Below are 18267 nucleotides of genomic sequence, written 5' to 3' on the forward strand. Positions count from 1 at the left end.
TCAGGGTAATTTTGTCAAAGAGACTTATGACACAAAATGTAGGCTACCTAGCCATAGTTAAGAGTACACACTATGTGTTGGGAAATTTTTGATGAAGCAAATGTGTGGTAATAGCCACTAGCTAGAAAGGCCCATTATTTGCTGTAGGCGTCAGCATGAAGGAGTACAGGGTGTCATAATGATGATAATGTGTTAGCATGACGAAATACATGGTATGGTAACGGTGACATTGTTAGTGTTAGTAGGCCTATGCCAAGTCTCACCTTTGGGTTTCCCAGTGGGATGGCTTTTGCAGGCATTTAGCATGGCCTGTTTCTTCTGGACGTCAGTGATGGAGAAGCCTGGAAAAAACAATAAAAACCTCAATGAAACACTGGTAAGAACTTAACAGATTATGGATAAAAAGTAGTCACAGAAAGCTGTGAAACAGTTAGTCCAAGACAGAAAACGACTTCTAATGAACCATGATAAAATATGAAGCATTTACAATACGTTGATTGCGATAAATCCCAAGCAGACAGATTATTTTTTACATCCTCAATGCACAGTATATAGACCTGTTTTTTTCTTTTTTCGAAAGGCATACACAGTGGACGGTGAGACCAAAATTGCTTTTGAGAACGGTCTGTCCTGGTGCTCCAATTACTGCAGTCCAAAAGGGCAGGATGTGTCTATCTACAGTGCACATCCTATATCCCCTATCAGGTTCAGGAGCCAGATGTGCTGTTCCAGGCAACACACTGGCATCTGCAGCAGTAGCAGCGGTGTCATCTGGCCTCTCATCGGATCGGATCAGAAATGGGAACTTGGGCTACTGGATCACGAGAACAAGAGCCAGTCATCCCATTCCATCCTATCCACTGTAGCATGCCTTTCCCTATCCAGATGGCTCATTCCCAGCATGGGGTCCTCAAAGCCCCCTTTCCCCTTCCATCCTGCTTCACCCTGCTTCCAGCCAAACTGAAACCAGTTTCTCTCCGCATGCACGCACTGTATGCACGAACGTATGCACGCACACAAGCAAAAGCACAAGCACAAGCACAAGCACAAGCACACACACACACACACACACAACCATCCCCTTTTCCCCTGTTCTGTTGGTAAGCTCAGCTCTGCTCCACGGTCGAGCGCGTGCGAGGGAGAGAGAGATGGATTTTACGGATGTCTGCCTGGCCCACTGATCTCCAGGATCAGTCATGTTAATCCATTTTACTGCTGCCAATTACACAATTCCCTGTCCAGCCCCCAAAACCAAAACACAAGGCATTGTAGCATTAGTGCGAGTGGTGTTTCAATCCTGGCCAGGCTAGCGAGTACTGCAGAGTGAACACGAGCTAACGTTTTCTCTGATGCCCTGACACCTGACCTCTTGTGGGGATACTTGAGAGAGAGAGAGAGAGAGACAGAGAGAGAGAGAGAGAGAGAGAGAGAGAGAGAGAGAGAGAGAGAGAGAGAGAGAGAGAGAGAGAGAGAGAGAGAGAGAGCGTTGAAGGAGAGAGAGTTGAGGGAGAGAGAGTTGAGAGAGAGGGAGAGAGAGAGAGAGAGAGAGAGAGAGAGAGAGAGAGAGAGAGAGAGGGAGAGAGAGGAGGGAGAGCAGCGTGTCGTAGGCTGAACATGCCACAGGACATGATGGACAATCTTTAGGAGTACTTCTAATTAACTTAAGTGTGTCCCCCTCCTCCCTCTGTCTCACCAACACCCTCCCGCTCCAGCCTTCCCCATCTCTCTTGAAACCTCTCTCTCTCTCTCTCTCTCCTAAACTCATGCCGAATCTTTCATTCTCTCTGTCCCTCCCCCCTCTCCTGCTGCCCCACCCCTCCTCGATCTCTCAGAAATTCCCCTCTCCCTCTCTCCTAAACCTCTTTCTCGCTCTCATCTCCTCTTTCTTTCTTTCTTTCTTTCTTTCTTACTCCTTGGCTGACTTTCAGACGCCTCATAGTGTCCATCCAAGTGGGGCATTAGAGTGCAGTGCAATGCAGAAGAGAAACTGTAACAGAGGAGGCTGGTAATGGGATGGGTGGCTGTGTGGCTGCACTGTGTGTGTGTGTGTGTGTGTGTGTGTGTGTGTGTGTGTGTGTGTGTGTGTGTGTGTGTGTGTGTGTGTGTGTGTGTGTGTGTGTGTGTGTGTGTGTGTGTGTGTGTGTGTGTGTGTGTGTGTGTGTGCGTGCGTACGTGTGTATGTGTGTGTCTACTGTACAGCAGCGAGGAGAGCTGCACTTCACTTCAGTACATCATGGAGAGGGAGACAGGCTTTGGAAGTGGGCCGCTCGCACAGTGGGCTAATTCTCTCTGCACCATGCAGATTTGTGCAGAGATGCTAGCAGGAAAAACAACATTGCAGAGCATCTACTTACTTAGTACATATAGCCTGTATTCTGGTTGTTTCTATGCTCGCTTGGGATTCATGTGATTGAGTAAGTCTGGCAATGACAACAATGATCAAATATTTCACAAGGTTTTCATTTTGTATTTGGTAGATACGGCATTTCTTATAGATTATGTATTTCAAATCAATCACACATACAGTGGTGTCTATGTGTGCCTCCAAAAAGGAATACAGTTAGGTGATTCAATTCTATGTAATTAGCAGATGCCTTTGATCCTTTTATACCAACTAACACAGAGAACAGGAGTGGTATGTCTCATTGCTACATACTGTACAGTCCGTGTATAACTTGTGGGTGGGCCCGAGTACCTTAATGCTGTGTTAGCATTTTTCTGAAAGTTACAGCCAAAGATAGAACCCAGTTTCAGGACCCATGTCTGCTGCTACTAAGTTGTTATAAACTGAACTTCTTTTCAGAGATTGAAGATGCTTTACTGATTATTCAGCGAGGTTCTAACAGTTCCAGTTTGGTGTTTAAGGAGCAGGAGCTACTGTGCATCTCTGGACCCAAGGAATCATCTCCAAGCTTAAAACTCCAACTGCTTACAAGGTCTATAGACTACCATAAGCTGCTGGATGAATGATAACCTTCACAGTCATAAGCTAACAGGAGACAGCTGACACAGTAACCTCTGTCTCAGTCCACCTTTCATATCTACACCATTGTAAATATTTTAAAAAGCATCTCACCTGTCTCTCGGTCATGCTGCACCTGCGTGCGCTCGTCGTTGAAGGCGCGGAGCCAGCGCTGCTTCTGCTCGGGCTTCTTGGCGCACAGCAGATGCACCTCATCGCCACTGGGCGAGCGCAGCTTCAGCGCATTCTTCACGCTCACATTGAAGTCCTTGTCCTTGCCGTCCTCCACGTCCTGGACCTCCATCTGGTCCATGTCCATGCGGCCCTTGTAGTAGAGCATGTCCCGACGCAGGAGGTCCTACAGGAGCAGGAGAAGACAGAATGTCTCAAGGAATATGATACAGTAGGGTACTTCCACACCAATTGAACAAATCTCCATGCACGTGGATCTCAAAATATTCTGAAAACATTACTGGGTGTTCCTTAAAGGGACACTGTGCAGGAAATTGTCAAAAAAGGTACTGCAACTATGCTGCTCATTGAAACAGGGCTGCCTATTGCCAAATTTGATCTTTACATGAAAGTTTACTAAGAAATAAACAAATATTTTATAGTATGGTCCAAGTAGATTCATTTTTGCAGCTAAAAATGGCTATTTTTGGAAATTAAAAATGGCGGACCATGGAGAAGCTCCCCCTTTTCATGTATGAAAAGTGCAATTTTTCCAGTCATAATGAATACTTAGAATTTGATGGTGGTGGTAAGTATTCGTGAAAAAGGTAACATTAGTGAATGGGGAGCATGAATTCTGGAAATAAACAACGAAAAATCTCACACAGTGTCCCTTTAAACATCCAAGTGAAAGGCTTGAAATATAAAATTGTGAAGTGGTATCCTTTCCAAGTTAGAGTGGAAAGGATACCACTCATTGTGACTACCTTGGTATATCTTTCTAGTTGGCTGATATTGTATATTCAGCTTTGCACGGACTTGCATCGTCAGGGCATTAAATCCTAACAAATAACTGGATCATGAATGGCTTGCTATGAAATTAAGCTATTTGAGAATTATCCTCAGTAATGAAGGACACACATGAAAACTACTCTGACCAATTAGAGACTGCATTTGAAGGGACATCAGTATACAGAAGCATCCACCTGGGAACCTCTAAAAATATACATTGTGTAAACAACTGTATTTTCATAGGAGAGTCCCTGTGATCCTTAAAGCCCTTGACAAAAAATGACAAATTGCTGACTGTGTGCTGTGCTTGTTCAGCACACATCGCTGGGCAAAACTGCAAACTATGGACTATGAAACAATGAGAATATGTTCCATCTTCCAAAATAATCCATCACAAGAGAGGACAACACATTAACAAGGACACGCTTTTCTCTCATTAGTCTGAAGAGAGATGAGTACTTAAGTGCTTTAATGGCAAGCAATGCAGTGTTAATTCAGCACCTAGAGTGCCACATTTAACACTAATAGATCCCAATATGTGTTGAAGTACAGTTTGTAATACTGCCAATTTACAGTGTTAAGTCTTACCCATATAAACCACAGTAATTTGTCTCACCTTCCATTCTCTCGTTGGTCCTATACACTCTGTGTCCTAAGAGTGTTGAATTCACACTTTGCTATTCACTGTGTTACTGTAAATTTAACCCATACTAGTGATTGGCCTCACCTTCTTGCAGTAGACCATCTGATGATCGAAGAGGAAGAACATGCGCTGCTGGCTCTTGCCCTGTGGCTGTGATATCTTAGTCAGCTCTCCGGAGAAGATCAGATCCGAGCTTTTACTGAGGACGTCTTCACCCTGCAGTGGGAAACACACACACGCACACGCACGCACACGCACGCACGCACGCACGCACGCACGCACGCACGCACGCACGCACGCACGCACGCACGCACGCACGCACACACACACACGCACACGCACGCACACGCACGCACGCACGCACGCACACACACACACACACAATATTATTGAAGAGCCCAAGGTGTCAAAGTTAGAAAAAGACTGATGAAAAGTATCATGATTATTCTTGACAGTCCACAATATTTTGCACTGTGCTGTGCTGCGCCGTACCTCCCAGTCTTCTATGGAGCTCTGCCACTGGGCAATCTTGTCTACATTCTCCAGCCGCCGCTTCCTCTCATTGATCAGCCTGGCCACGTTCTTCATGGCGTTCAAGGCAGCCTCCACATCCGCATAGTCCCTTTAGCAAGTCAAGAGGAGATGAAAACACATGGTAAGACATGCAGTGTGTATTCATTCACACATAGATTTACCGTCCTGCACTCTAAGGAAAGACATAACGTATCTATCTTAATGTTTGAGTGGAGGTACTATCTCTTTTTTAAAAACACAATGCATAGCAAACAAGCTATATACTATAAATGAACCTAAAACGCTGCTCTGGCTTCACTATCTGATTCTGAAGTCACTGACGATGGCTGAGGCCGAAACATGTCTACGATTGACACCGTCTATATATCAATGTTTCCCAACCTTTTTTGTCTTGAGTACTCCTTACGCCTTGGGTCATATCACGAGTACCCCTTCATTCATTCCCTACAGGATCTCGCTTCCTCTAGCCAAATGTGACTATGCAACATGCCTTTGTTATTACTACCGCATGTTTTTTCCATGTAGCCCTAGCAGTACATTTTCACACCTAGACATTCCAGGCGACCCCATTAGAATTCCAGGCGACCCCACATGGGGTTCCGACCCCAATGTTGAAAAACACGGTTGTAGCCTATTGCTACATATTCTCTTCAAGTCATAGCAACATGGCCCCAGTCGATCCAGTAAGTAACATAGTTTGTGTTGCTGTACCTGTGCTGAGGGTTTGTATAATTTAGCCCTTGTCAACCCAGTCAGTAATTTAGTTTGTCTCAGCACTGATTGTGCTAGCATGGCTTATTATTACATTACATTACATTTCACTTAGCTGACGCTTTCATTTGTTCAAAGCGACTTACAACTATTATTTTTTCAGGGTATTGGTTACAGTCCCTGGAGCAATGTGAGGTTAGGTGCCTTGCTCAAAGGCACTTCAGCCATGGATGGAGGTGTAGGGAGAGGTCAGCCGGCAACCGGCAACCCCTTGATTGAAAGACCAACTCCAACCACTAGGCCATGGCTGACCCATACAAATATACAACATTGGTTGCTGTCCCTAGGGCAATGTAGGGTTAGGAGGGATTAGAACCTGCAACTCTCTGAACTTAAGTCCACCTCCCTAACCATTAGGCCAAGGCTACCACAAGGCTTATCCTGCTCTACCTGTGCTGAGGGTTGGTGTACTTGAGCAGTTCAGCCAGCTGCAGCGGGTACTTGCAGATCTTCTGCACGGGCGTCAGCAGGAAGCCGTCCAGCGAGATGTCAATCATCTTCTGCAGCAGGCGGCACGCCTCGAAGAAGAAGACATACTTGTTGACCTTCATCAACTTGGAGAGCTGCAGGCAGGCGTTGGGGTGGTTGTTGCAGTACTCGGAGTAGATCTGGAAATCTGTTTGCTACAGTGGACAAGATACAGATTCATATATGAACAGACACAGAGTAACAAATATGGAGGGCAAGTTAACAGATACAGGCTTGATAAATGCAGCGATAGGCTACTTCATGAGAGTTGTACTTCATGTAAGCCGATACACTGCAAGATGTGGCAAAACTGGCACACACAGGAATTCCAAAAAAGCACATTTCGATTTGAATTTATGCCATGCCTCTTTTCACTTCTTACAGCACTTGAGAAATTATGGCCCCCATTGAATCCAATTGACTGCATGTACTGTAGATGCATGCACTGTATGGGTAAATGTTATAGAATAGGTGTTTGCTAATCCGATATATGCTGCCAGACACCTCAGTCTGTCCGTCAGTCTGCCCATCTATATCCTGTGTTTGTCTATCTATCTATATTCCATACGGTAATCTACTACTATGCCAAAGGCAATTCATTCAATCAGCATGGTAAGAAACATGCAACTTACATGCTCGAGGAAACATGAGCCGATCTCACTGAGGTGGGGCTCTGCCTTGTTGAACTTCTTCTCCAGGCCTTTGAGGAACTTCTTCTGGAACCTGTAGATCTCCTCTATGTTGCCAAATATGGTGCGCAGCTGGTCTTCCGAGAACATGTCCGTTCGCTTGCGGCACTGCTTGATGTAGCCCTATAGGGGTGGAAAATAGAACATTTTCAAAACCACAATCCAACAGACAGGACATTTTTTTAACATTGTTGGAAAAAGTACTTGTGTTCCAGACAGTCTACCTCTGGCTGTGCAAGGCTTTAAAAAACACAATAAAATCCATCATCCAGCACAGATGATATTTTTTGGCATTGCCAGAATAAAAACGGTTATGGCTGAACCATCTTTGATCCTAAAAGTTTTGTGGTGTGATTATTTCTGAATGCAACCCTGAACATCACCTTGTTGAGGGTTCATATCAAACTGCATAACAATTTTAGTCTGACAAAAAGATACTATGCTGACTTTTCAATATTGCAACACTAACAACTTTCAAAACCTGTCTGAGACCACCATCAATTCAAAATCTTCACAAAGAAAGGTAAAGACCTAGATTGAACTTCACACCTGTAAGCCTCTGTACGATTCTCATTTCCCTACATGTTACTCTATATGAAATTATTACATATCGAGGTTATGCTAAGACCAGGCTAGTTTAACGCAGGTGCGAACAAACCTCGCAGATGTCCTTCAGGTGTTTGATGTAGTCTCGCTCGGTGCTCATGATCTCGTTGATGACGTTGGTCCTCATCTGCTCTTTGCAGGGCAGGCCAGGCCCCAGCAGCAGCCCCACCCCCCGGCTGTGCTCCTCCCGGGTCTCCTCCAGGTGCGCTAGGTACTCCTCCATGGGCTCATCCTGGTTCACACGCAACTATAAGTCCGGGGAGAGAGAAGAAGGGGAAAGAGGGAGAGGGAAAGAGGTGTCAATTGGGGACACCATGGTCAACTGGAGAATGAGAGTGCTGATCCATTTAACAAAGTTCACACTTGAAATACTGTGCAAACACTTTACTACAAAATTCCATTAGACAATCGTCATACTCAGAACACTCAATACAATATGTTGTGGTGGAGTTTCTGATGATCTACTGTAAGCTTAGGTTGCTATGGTATACGTAAACAAATAACATGAAGGATGTAGGAAGTGGGATCATTGATGAAAGATTGGTAAATATCCATTATCGTTGGTTGTTTTGGGTTATTTGGTAATTTATTGAGACATTTCGGTGACCACTCACCCGCACAAAGCTGGCAGGGAACCAGCCTTCGCTGTCCAGGATGCGGCCCCACCACCACTCCTTGTTGGTGGCATCTACCACTTCGATGACGTCACCGGCCTTGAAGCCCAGCTCCTGGTCGTCCATGGTGACATGGTCCCACAACGCCTCTGCGTACACCACACTGCCATCGCTGATCAGCTGTGAAAGGAAACAGGCCAAGAGATGTTACTTTATTATTATTATTATTATTTTTAAAGATATTTTTTGGTCTTTTACGACTTTATTGATGATAGGACAGTTTGAGAGGTGGACAGGAAGCGAATGGGGAGAGAGATGGGGAGGGGTCGGCAAAGGACCCGGGCCGGGAATCAAACCCGGGTCGGCCGCATGAAGTACAAAGCACTCTTCCTTATTGTTGGTGCGTCTCTGAAGTGATCAAACAAGTAGGGAATAAAAACTGAAATTTCAATGAAGCAATGACATTCTGACATAACACCAATCCTCCTCCATTAGCAACTTGAGACAACAACAAATACAACTATGATTACAAATACAACACACATACAAATTTCCATGCATTCCAATGCAACGTTTGAAAATGTTACGCTGGTGTGAATGGCAGCATTCGAATGTGTTTGAGCTTTTCCCTCTGGAGGACTGTCAGAACAGATGGGGCAAATGCATTGCACGGGGTAGCAGATGAGATGGCACCAAAACTGCTGGACGGTGCACTAACAGACGCAATTTCCATAAAATTTGGCATTGTGTGTCCGTGACACAGTACCTGCTATCCTCCCAGCTCATCAGCACGTCCTTGATGCAGTTTGGCCCCTGGGGAGGCCATTCAAGGTGTGCACAGTAAAACAAGTGGAGTGTTTATTCAACATTCACAGAGTACTCTGGGATCAAATACTCTAGAAGATGTTTAATCGACTCTCTATGTGTCGAGTCAACACTGAAAAATGTACTGTGTGAATCACAGAACTAGACATTGAGCTTCTCTCAGCAAAAAACGCCAGTGTTGAAGCCTTACAGCCGGGGTCTCTTTTGTTGTTGTGTCTTACCCTTGCTACTGTCCCTGGCAGTGTGAATAGTCCTGCATATCACAGTAATTTATGTAGCGTTAATTCAACATTAAGAGAGTAGGACCTACTAGACTATTCTACTCTCTATAAGTGCTGAATACACCACAATGTCGACCAATCGAAAAACTGTTTGATTTGTCGATAGTTTGCACGAAATGTACTGTCGACCGTGTTGCATCCCTTCCTTGTTTCCTCTCCTCTTTGTTTCTTTTGTTGTTTCTGAGGGGAGACAGGAGCACTAGTCCCTTTTCAAACAGCATGTGCTCCACTACATCAGTCTGTCCACTGCCAGCCACGTCTCCCCTGCTTGCCATCGATCCATCAACAGGAAGGACTGGGGACTCTATGGCCTGTTGCTAGGCGACACACCTACAAAGATCTCGCCTCTCCACTGCATTCCTCTTGCTGATCTGGCCACTATTGTGTGACCAATAACCAGAAGGTAATCATGGCTGAACGTGACACCGCTCGGAATCAACTGCCTGGATGTGAACACAGGAGGGAGGTCAGACATGGCATCATTAAGATGATAGATGCACTACTACTGAGGTATCTCAGAGTAATCTTTAAGCAGGCAGGGTGGACGTTTCAGGTAGCAGAACGCAGGGTGCAAGCAGTGTTGTCATCTCAGGGATGCACAGGTTTAGGAAGTCAATAAATTGACTGGTATTATATCATGTTGAGTCCATAACCAGACTTCTTTTGAAAGTGAACAGAAACAAGGCTGCTTGGTTCCTGAACACACTTGTTTAGTTTATATAGTCATAAATGTAGCTGTGTGTGCCTGTGTGTGTCTGTGTGTGTGTGCGCGTGCTTGCGCACACCTGTGTCTGCACAATAATCCAAGCCTACACAAGTGTTGGCCGTGACCAACGGACAAAGGCTAATTAATGACCTAACTAGCCCCTGAAGACGCACATGGAAATCCACTGACCTGGCAGGGATCATTACACCAGAAAACCCCACACAGCTGAACCCCAACTATACACAACAATATTTAAAGGAACAGTACACAATTTCTTGAAATTTGCTTATTTCTCACCTCCCCTTGAGTTAAATAAATGAATTTTACCGTTCTCCTGCTCTTCCAGCCATTCTCTGACTCTGGTGACACGATTTGTACCAAGCTAGCATGTATAATTAAACTGAATGGTACCAGCTAGCAGCTAATGGTCATATTTGGTTCAGTGATAACATGCTAGCTTGAGACGCGGCATAATAGCACCAGACTCAGAGAACAACTAGAAGGAGAAACGTAAAACTCATAATTTTACTCAAGATGAGAATTGGAAATGGGCACATTTGCAGAAATTGTGGACTATTCCTTTAACTGAGCCACATGCTGCTCCATTGGTCCAGGCCAATATACTCTCACCCAGCTGAACTTCAAGCCTTTGGGCCCTCAGGCTCCAAAACACATCTGTGGCCCCAGACAACCCCAGTCTGAGAAACACTACTGATATGTTCAATATAGGACTCAAGTGACCTAGTGGATAAATCAATCAATTAATCTATAGGGGTCAAGCCCCGACATACAAAGAATACAATGGTCAAGTCCAACATTAAAAAATACAATGCCCACATTTTGACTTTTCAAAAATACAATGGCCAAGTTCAAACTTTCCAAAAATTACAATGGTCAAATCCTAACTTTTCTTTTTTAAAACAAAATAGAGTGCCTTTACCACCTGGGTGCGTAGCCTATAAAGGAAGCTGACTATATAAAAGGGGTTGACATGTGATAGGGTCCTTTCTGCTCTGCTCAGGGGAAAATGAGCAGCTGATGTCTTCCCCTAAACAGCAACGCACAGCAGTTTAGCCAAGCTTGGATCTGATCAAATTTGGATCTGATCTTTTCACACTGACTGACTCCTTAGAGACAGGCCTGGACACAGACACATTTCTGTGAGCTAAAGGCGTATTCTTACAAATGAGTGCAAGTAAGATGAGAGCAGCAAGACCTACATTGCTTGAATGTCAAATCCCTGGAAACACACATAGCCTACACACAGAGACAGTGGGGGCTAATGCTAGCATTTCAAATTCCCCTGCGGACTAGTGGACTAGCCAACCACACAAACATGGGCACACATGGATGCACACAGATGCAAAAATAGAAACGCACAGTTATAAATAATAGTGTACTGCCCTCTCTGCTTTTTCGCTTCTCAACGCACTCTACTGTACTGTTACTGTAGCTCTCTGTGTTGCAGTGTTGTTGCAATGGCCCAAAGGCAGCGGTGATGATAGTACATTACCTGGTCTCCTGCTGCTAGCACATCCCGGATACCCATCCATAAGCAAGCAGGTCCCCCACTGAGGTCCAATCTCCCCTCGTCCTTCCTCCTCCTCCGCCTCCACCTCTGTCTCACTCTTCACTATCTCTCTCTCTGTTTCATTAACGAAGCTTTTTTGGGGAGCATGCTCAAAACTCTTTAATTCTGTTACGTGTCCTTTTAACCCCCTGCCATGCCCTCCCCTCCCCCTACCCACTTACACACTCACCCCACCTCCACCTCTCTCCACAATTACACTATTCTTCTCTCCTCTTTTAACCTGAACCCTACCCCCCCCCCCCCCTTTCCTTCCCCCCTGACCGGTCCCAGAAAACCCTGGTGTCCCCCAGTCGTTGCTCCCTATCCTCCCTTAACGGTCCCCCCTTCTGGACCCAGATACCCCCCCAGCGGGGTGGTCTCTAGTGGTGCTCTACTGGAATGCCAGCAGGAACATGAGCACCACATTGATGATGATGAGGATCATCATGATGAGGAAGACCACCACCCGCTGGGTCTCCGGGTGCATGTTGCAGCGCAGCAGCATGTCGAAGAAGCCCCCCTTCTCCCCACGACTCCGGTGGGAGCTACTGCGAGCCATCGGCGGTGGCGGCCTCCCCCGCTAGCACCTCCTCCTCTTCCTCCGCTAGCCAGCTATCCTCCTCTTCCTCTTCCTTTTCTTCTCCTCCTCTCCCTCCTCCTGTTCTTTCTCTTCCCTCTTGCCTTCTTCTTCTTCTTCCTGCTCCACCACCACCTCCTCTGTGGCCTCTGACGAGCCCACGATCTTCTTCCTCTCTCGCCCTCTCTTTACGTCTCTCCCTCTACTCTCTTTTTTCGGTTGTGCTGCTACTGTGGCCCCTTCAATACCTCATTCCCTCGTGGGGATGCCAATACTCTGTACTCTGTCCTCCCTCCCTATTCCCCCCTCTTTTTCTCTCTCTTCCAGCTTTACCTCCCTGTTCCCTCTTTTTTTCTGTCTCTCCCTCTCTGTCTCTCTGTCCTCTGCTAGTCAGGAGGATGCTGAAGGACTCACAAGCTCTGCTACCGCCTGGTCACTACCTCTCATGTCTTTTCTCACGCGTTGTCTCCTCCTGGGCTTACAATCTCCTATTTCTTCTATAGCCCTTCCCTCCTCCTCTGTCCTCTCCCTCTTCCTCCTCCTCTTCTTCCAGCACCTCCTTTTTTCTTCTTCTCCTCCTCCACCACCCTCACCACCACCACCACCACCACCACCACCACCACCTCCTCCTCCTCCTCTGCTTGTTTGGCTTGTTGGATGCTCGCTGCCGAGTGGTGCGCAGACAGAACGAATGCTAGCTGCGCTTGCTCTGATGGAGATCCATGCTACGTTCCCACCCTCCGCCTCCTTCTCTCCTCTCCTCGCTCCTCAACGCAAAAATACAACGATGATCGTCTTCCGAAAGGGAAAAAAAAAGGAACGAGAAAGGAAATCACGCCGCTCAGCGCTGTTTTCAGGCTAGCCTTGGATGAAATGCATCCACCTAACTCTCGAAGCTGCTCTCTTCCCTCTGTCTGTCTGTGTCGTTCTCTCTCACACACACACGTACACAAGCTCTTGCTTCCTTTGCCTTCCTCTCCCTCCCTCCCTCTCTCTTTCTCTGTCTCTTGCGCTCCCCCCCACCACCTTCCTCCCAACCCCCCCACTAGCAACCAATCGGCTGGCTGAAACCGGCACCGTATCCTGGAAACCGGAATGGCTGAGGCAGGCCTTAGCAACCCAGGGGAGGGCGGGGGATGGGGGCGGAGGGAGCAGCGGGATGGATGTAGAATAATAGAGTGAGTGAGCAGAACTGAGAGAGAGAGAGAGAGAGAGAGAGAGAGAGAATGAGAGAGAGAGAGAGAGAGAGAGAGAGAGAGAGAGAGAGAGAGAGAGAGAGAGAGAGAGAGAGAGAGAGAGAGAGAGAGAGAGAATGAGAGAGATAGCGGGAGATGAAGAAAATAGACCTGTCTAAAAGACTGAGTGTGGAAGATAAAAATTGAAAGACAGAGTGAGAGGGAGGGAGGAAGCGAAAGAGAGGTTACAAGGAAATGGATGCAGGGAGTGGATGGAGAGAACAAATAGATGAGAGGCTGGATCTTTGAAGAGAGCCAAGGTGTTGTGTGTGTGTGTGTGTGTGTGTGTGTGTGTGTGTGTGTGTGTGTGTGTGTGTGTGTGTGCGTGTGTTTGTGTTTGTGTGTGTGTGTGTGTCTGTGCGTGTGTGTGTGTGTGTGTGTGTGTGTGTGTGTGTGTGTGTGTGTGTGTGTGTGTGTGTGTGTGTGTGTGTGTGAGTGGGGTATGTCATTACAGCCATATCAGCCCACTGACAAGAACGGAATGTTCATTAGCCGCATCAGCTAACCCCCCCCCCCTCCTGCCCCCACCCCTCTCTTTGAGCTCTCAATCTGTTCTGCATTACAATAGGAAACGTCAAAAAAGGGGGAAAATAATAGTAATAATGATAATGCCGACACAAGCGGCACTCCCCGCCGATTACACAAGGTCCAGATTTAGAGCATGAATACACACACAGTGTGTGTGTGTGTGTGTGTGTGTGTGTGTGTGTGTGTGTGTGTGTGTGTGTGTGTGCATGTGTGGTGTGTGTGTTTGTTTACGTGTGCTAATGTGCACACATACGCATAATGTTTGGCCTAGCCCAGTACTGGGGCATCTTCCTCCTCTTCTCTGGGTGACCTGATTTTCGCAGAGAGAGAGAGGAGTCGACTGTGGTGCACAGGTGCACACCGCCCAAGCCCCAGAACAAGAACAGAATGCCCGGCCGCCCGGACGCCACGCAGGAATACAAACCAGCGCTTCATTATTCACGAGTTGCAGCCCCCCCCGGTGTCCATCTGAATGCACAGATGGCTGCTCTTCTCTTCTTTTACTCACTCCATTCCGCGTCGTGCTGAGTGACGAGCGGAGCCGGCGATGGCCATTTGAATTTCAACACGCTGTCTTTGCTTTTGGGGTTTTCCCTCCCAGACCCCCCCCTTCTTCACCTTTTGATCTTATGACCGCATTTGCAGTGGTGCAAGGTACATGAATATAGAATATGTGCAGTTGTATAATAAACAGAGTATACATAGACATAATAGGGTAGGCCTATATGCACTCAAAAACTAAAGAAATTTTATAAACGCATTCTTTCTCTTTATCAATTTTACCTTCTGATAAGGTAATTTTACACTGTACTTTGTTGCAACCACAGCTAGGTATATGTGTGTATATGTATATTGCCTGCATGTATATTGCATGTGGGGTATACCTGTATGCATTTTACAGCAAAGAGGCAATATGAATTTACACTGAAGACTGTTCACATGCACATGCTATTGCACATGCACACGTCTATTACACTATAGAGTACTACTATTCCCGCAACTATTATTTCATTTGACTGCACATTCGCATATATTCACACAGACATACAGTATGATGAGCAAATGATTCATAAATATCTATGACGAATAGTGCACAGTAACACTAATGTAGGTATTAGAACAAGGAGCATCCAACAGGGCGCTAGTGCACACATACTACAATTGGACGACCTCAGCACGAGCAAATAATGCTAGCTTACCCGAAATGTTTTTTTTCCCCCCTGTGAGAATGAAAAACAAAATGGCCGTGCTGAATCAGCAAGGCTACTTCAGTTTCTACAGCTATTCCATCACTCAAATGGACAAAGGAATGAAGTACGTTTGTACTTCATTTATGATTTAGTGATGTAAGTAAAGTCAAAATGCAGGCTTTTTAAAGAAATGGCCAGGATACCACACGTGACGTAACTGGATTCTTTCGTCATAAAATGTGCAAGACATCCCTTTCCTCTTTCAAACTTGGCAGGGATGAAAAGTGGCAACACAACACACAGCTGTTGTGGACTTAGCATACTGTAGCATAACAAGCTAAAAAAAAACCTGTTTGGACCTTTTATGTCCCAAGGTGATGTCATAAATATTTCATGAATATGGAGGCTGGACCCCCTTTATACATTACATTCAAGTGCAAGATTTACAGCCAACAGGAATACTTAAAATGGATGGTAATGGTAAATCTCAATAAGAAAATGAAATATTTATGAATGACCAACATACTTGAATGACCAACATACTAAATGGTAGTCGCACCATTAAAGCTGCCGTTGGTAAATTTCTGTCTTGTTATACGCAACGTCCTGATTATGAGATTTTAGAAGTTAAACATAAATGATCAGAACACCTAATGTGGAAAAGTACTAAATCTGTAGTCGCCAAATGCATCTAATTCTCAGTTTAAGCCGAAAAATAGTAAAAAGTATTCAATCTCCTGTCCTCCTTTCAACGTCATGTATTGCACGTGTAGGCCTACTGTGATGGGGCAGCTACCCACACCCCCTAACCCAGGGCTATTCAAATGGCGGCCCTGGGGCCAGATGCGGCCCTTGGACGGCAAGGTTCTGCCCCCCCACGAGGTCAGAACAAAATGAAAACAAATATGTGCGCTATCAGTGTCCATGCGCAATTTGCGATCACTAACACTTCAGGTTAGAGATATTTTTTCCATGCACATGAGAGTGATATCTTATCTGAAATAGTCTCATAATAGACCATCGAGGCTACTAAGAAATAGAAAAGTGAATATCTCTTCTGTCTGGAAAGTTATCCGCTTGTTTCGCACGCTCACTTTGGACATTGCATGCAGTTACATACATGTGTATTCCATGCTCGGCCCCTTTACTGGGAGGAACTCGAAAAACTGACCCTCTGTGAAATTTAATTGAATACCCCTGCCCTAACCTGTTTAGCTAGGGCCAGTGGTTCTTAACCCGGGGTGCGGGCACCCCCTGGGGGTTTGCGCCAGAGATTTCAACGGGTGCGCTGAATTTTCTTTGTGTTGAGATTGTGACCAAAATTCGGCTTGTGAACATTATAATTAGGCCAAATCAAAACCAAGTTCAAACATGTTTTGGTCGCCATGTAAAGTAATTAAGGTTTTGTTTAATGTCTCAAGCACGAGTCATTCTGCAGTGTGTATACACGTGTTGAAATTTGGGTTGGGAGTGCGTGGCTTGTCTTGGGCACAGGTAAGGGGGTGCTTAGGCTACCAAGGAAGCACTGAAATTTTGTAATCAAGAGCTTTGGCGGGAGCAAGAGAACTTGTTCTTTTTCTGTATTGTGCCATTTCATGTACTAATTTTTGAATCCCATGACAGTTCAAGGTACAATGACAACAAACAAGTTGCTGATTAAGGACCCAATTTTAAGTTTTGGCATGGATGGAGCAGTGTTTACAGAATTGTTGTTAGTAAAGGTGGTGGGAGGGATGATGGCTGGTTTCAGAGACCCATCACTGTTATCATTGGAGAGGCTATGCAGTGCAATTTCATATGAAATGAGGAAACCCCACAAAAGTATACATCTGGTGAAGATACTTTAGAAATTACACTCACAACATAAAATCGTTTTCAGGGAACCATGGTGGTAGGAGTTTGTTATCAAGGGGGACGTCTTAACTACAAGTGCTAGGGGAAAACCTGAGATGTGAACTGCTGAGCAAAACGGATGAACTTCAACCTTCCATGAGCTGACAGACACAAGCGGACGTGAGCGTTCCAACGTACGCATAACGTTGGCTCAACAACTCTCACAGGTTGCTTCTTTTCCATCTCATTAGGCAAATGGCTGGGAACCAATGAGATGCATTACACGCTGTCAGGACAGGAAATTTGCCTTCCTAATAGTCTCAAAGCACCTGACCATATCCGGCATGGCGTTAAAACAGATAGCACCATACTGTACGTTTTAGCTTTCAAAACACATCAAGACGCTAAGATAGAACAGTAATTCTATCTATTCGAAGCATCTGCGACCGCAATCTTAGCAATGCCTTTAAATAAACATGCTGGGAAATGTTCAAAGGACAGATACGATAGCCGATAATTCACAGTCAAATCCCTCTCGGCATTCCGCATGTAAATCAATTACGTGCCTTCACAGCAGGACTCCATGAGGCCTACATACTCCGACATCGAGATCATGTTACGATCTTGTATGTAGGCTATGCCATATCAGCCCAATGCACAGGATTTACAAGATTCATATAAGAACTAAGACACACTATCAGAAAAGTCAGATCTGGGGGTTGTGCAGTCGACCCAGAGGTGTGTTTGGCTATGCCATACCAGCCCAATGCACAGGGTTTACAAGATTCATATGAGAATTAAGCCACAGTATCAGAAGAGTCAGATCTGAGGGTTGTGCAGTCGACTCAGAGGTGTGTTTGGCTATGCCATATCAGCCCAATGCACAGGATTTACAAGATTCATATGAGAATTAAGACACACTATCAGAAAAGTCAGATCTGGGGGTTGTGCAGTCGACTCAGAGGTGTGTTTGGCTATGCCATATCAGCCCAATGCACAGGATTTACAAGATTCATATGAGAATTAAGCCACACTAACAGAAAAGTCCGATCTGGGGGTTGTTCAGTCGACCCAGAGGTGTGTTTGGCTATGCCATATCAGCCCAATGCACAGGATTTACAAGATTCATATGAGAATTAAGCCACAGTATCAGAAAAGTCCGATCTGGGGTTGTTTAGTCGACCCAGAGGTGTGTTTCTAAGCTGCTTGACCCTGCTGCTTGTGTCTGTGTCCTATCCGGTCTTGTTGTTGTCAGTGCCTTGGCATACAGCT

At 45.6% G+C, this 18267-nt stretch overlaps 1 protein-coding gene across 11 annotated transcripts in view; it reads right to left on the bottom strand.

Moving 5' to 3' along the window:
- The window catches only part of arhgef4 (Rho guanine nucleotide exchange factor (GEF) 4), a 187741-nt gene that overhangs the window by 5719 nt on the left and 163755 nt on the right, over positions 1–18267 (bottom strand). For 10 of the 11 annotated variants that reach the window (XM_063206816.1, XM_063206812.1, XM_063206811.1 and 7 more), the window contains 8 exons: positions 8251–8430; positions 7689–7883; positions 6974–7153; positions 6264–6496; positions 5061–5190; positions 4653–4784; positions 3077–3320; positions 264–341 (listed from right to left, as the gene is read on the bottom strand). In XM_063206816.1, the coding sequence (XP_063062886.1) occupies positions 264–341; positions 3077–3320; positions 4653–4784; positions 5061–5190; positions 6264–6496; positions 6974–7153; positions 7689–7883; positions 8251–8430 (1372 nt within the window). Of the gene's footprint in view, positions 1–263; positions 342–3076; positions 3321–4652; positions 4785–5060; positions 5191–6263; positions 6497–6973; positions 7154–7688; positions 7884–8250; positions 8431–11575; positions 11757–18267 lie in introns of those variants that run through there. The other variant, XM_063206821.1, reaches the window with a different exon arrangement.

Source organism: Engraulis encrasicolus, chromosome 9 (assembly GCF_034702125.1).
Source record: "Engraulis encrasicolus isolate BLACKSEA-1 chromosome 9, IST_EnEncr_1.0, whole genome shotgun sequence".
In the NCBI taxonomy this organism is placed as follows: Eukaryota; Metazoa; Chordata; class Actinopteri; order Clupeiformes; family Engraulidae; genus Engraulis; species Engraulis encrasicolus.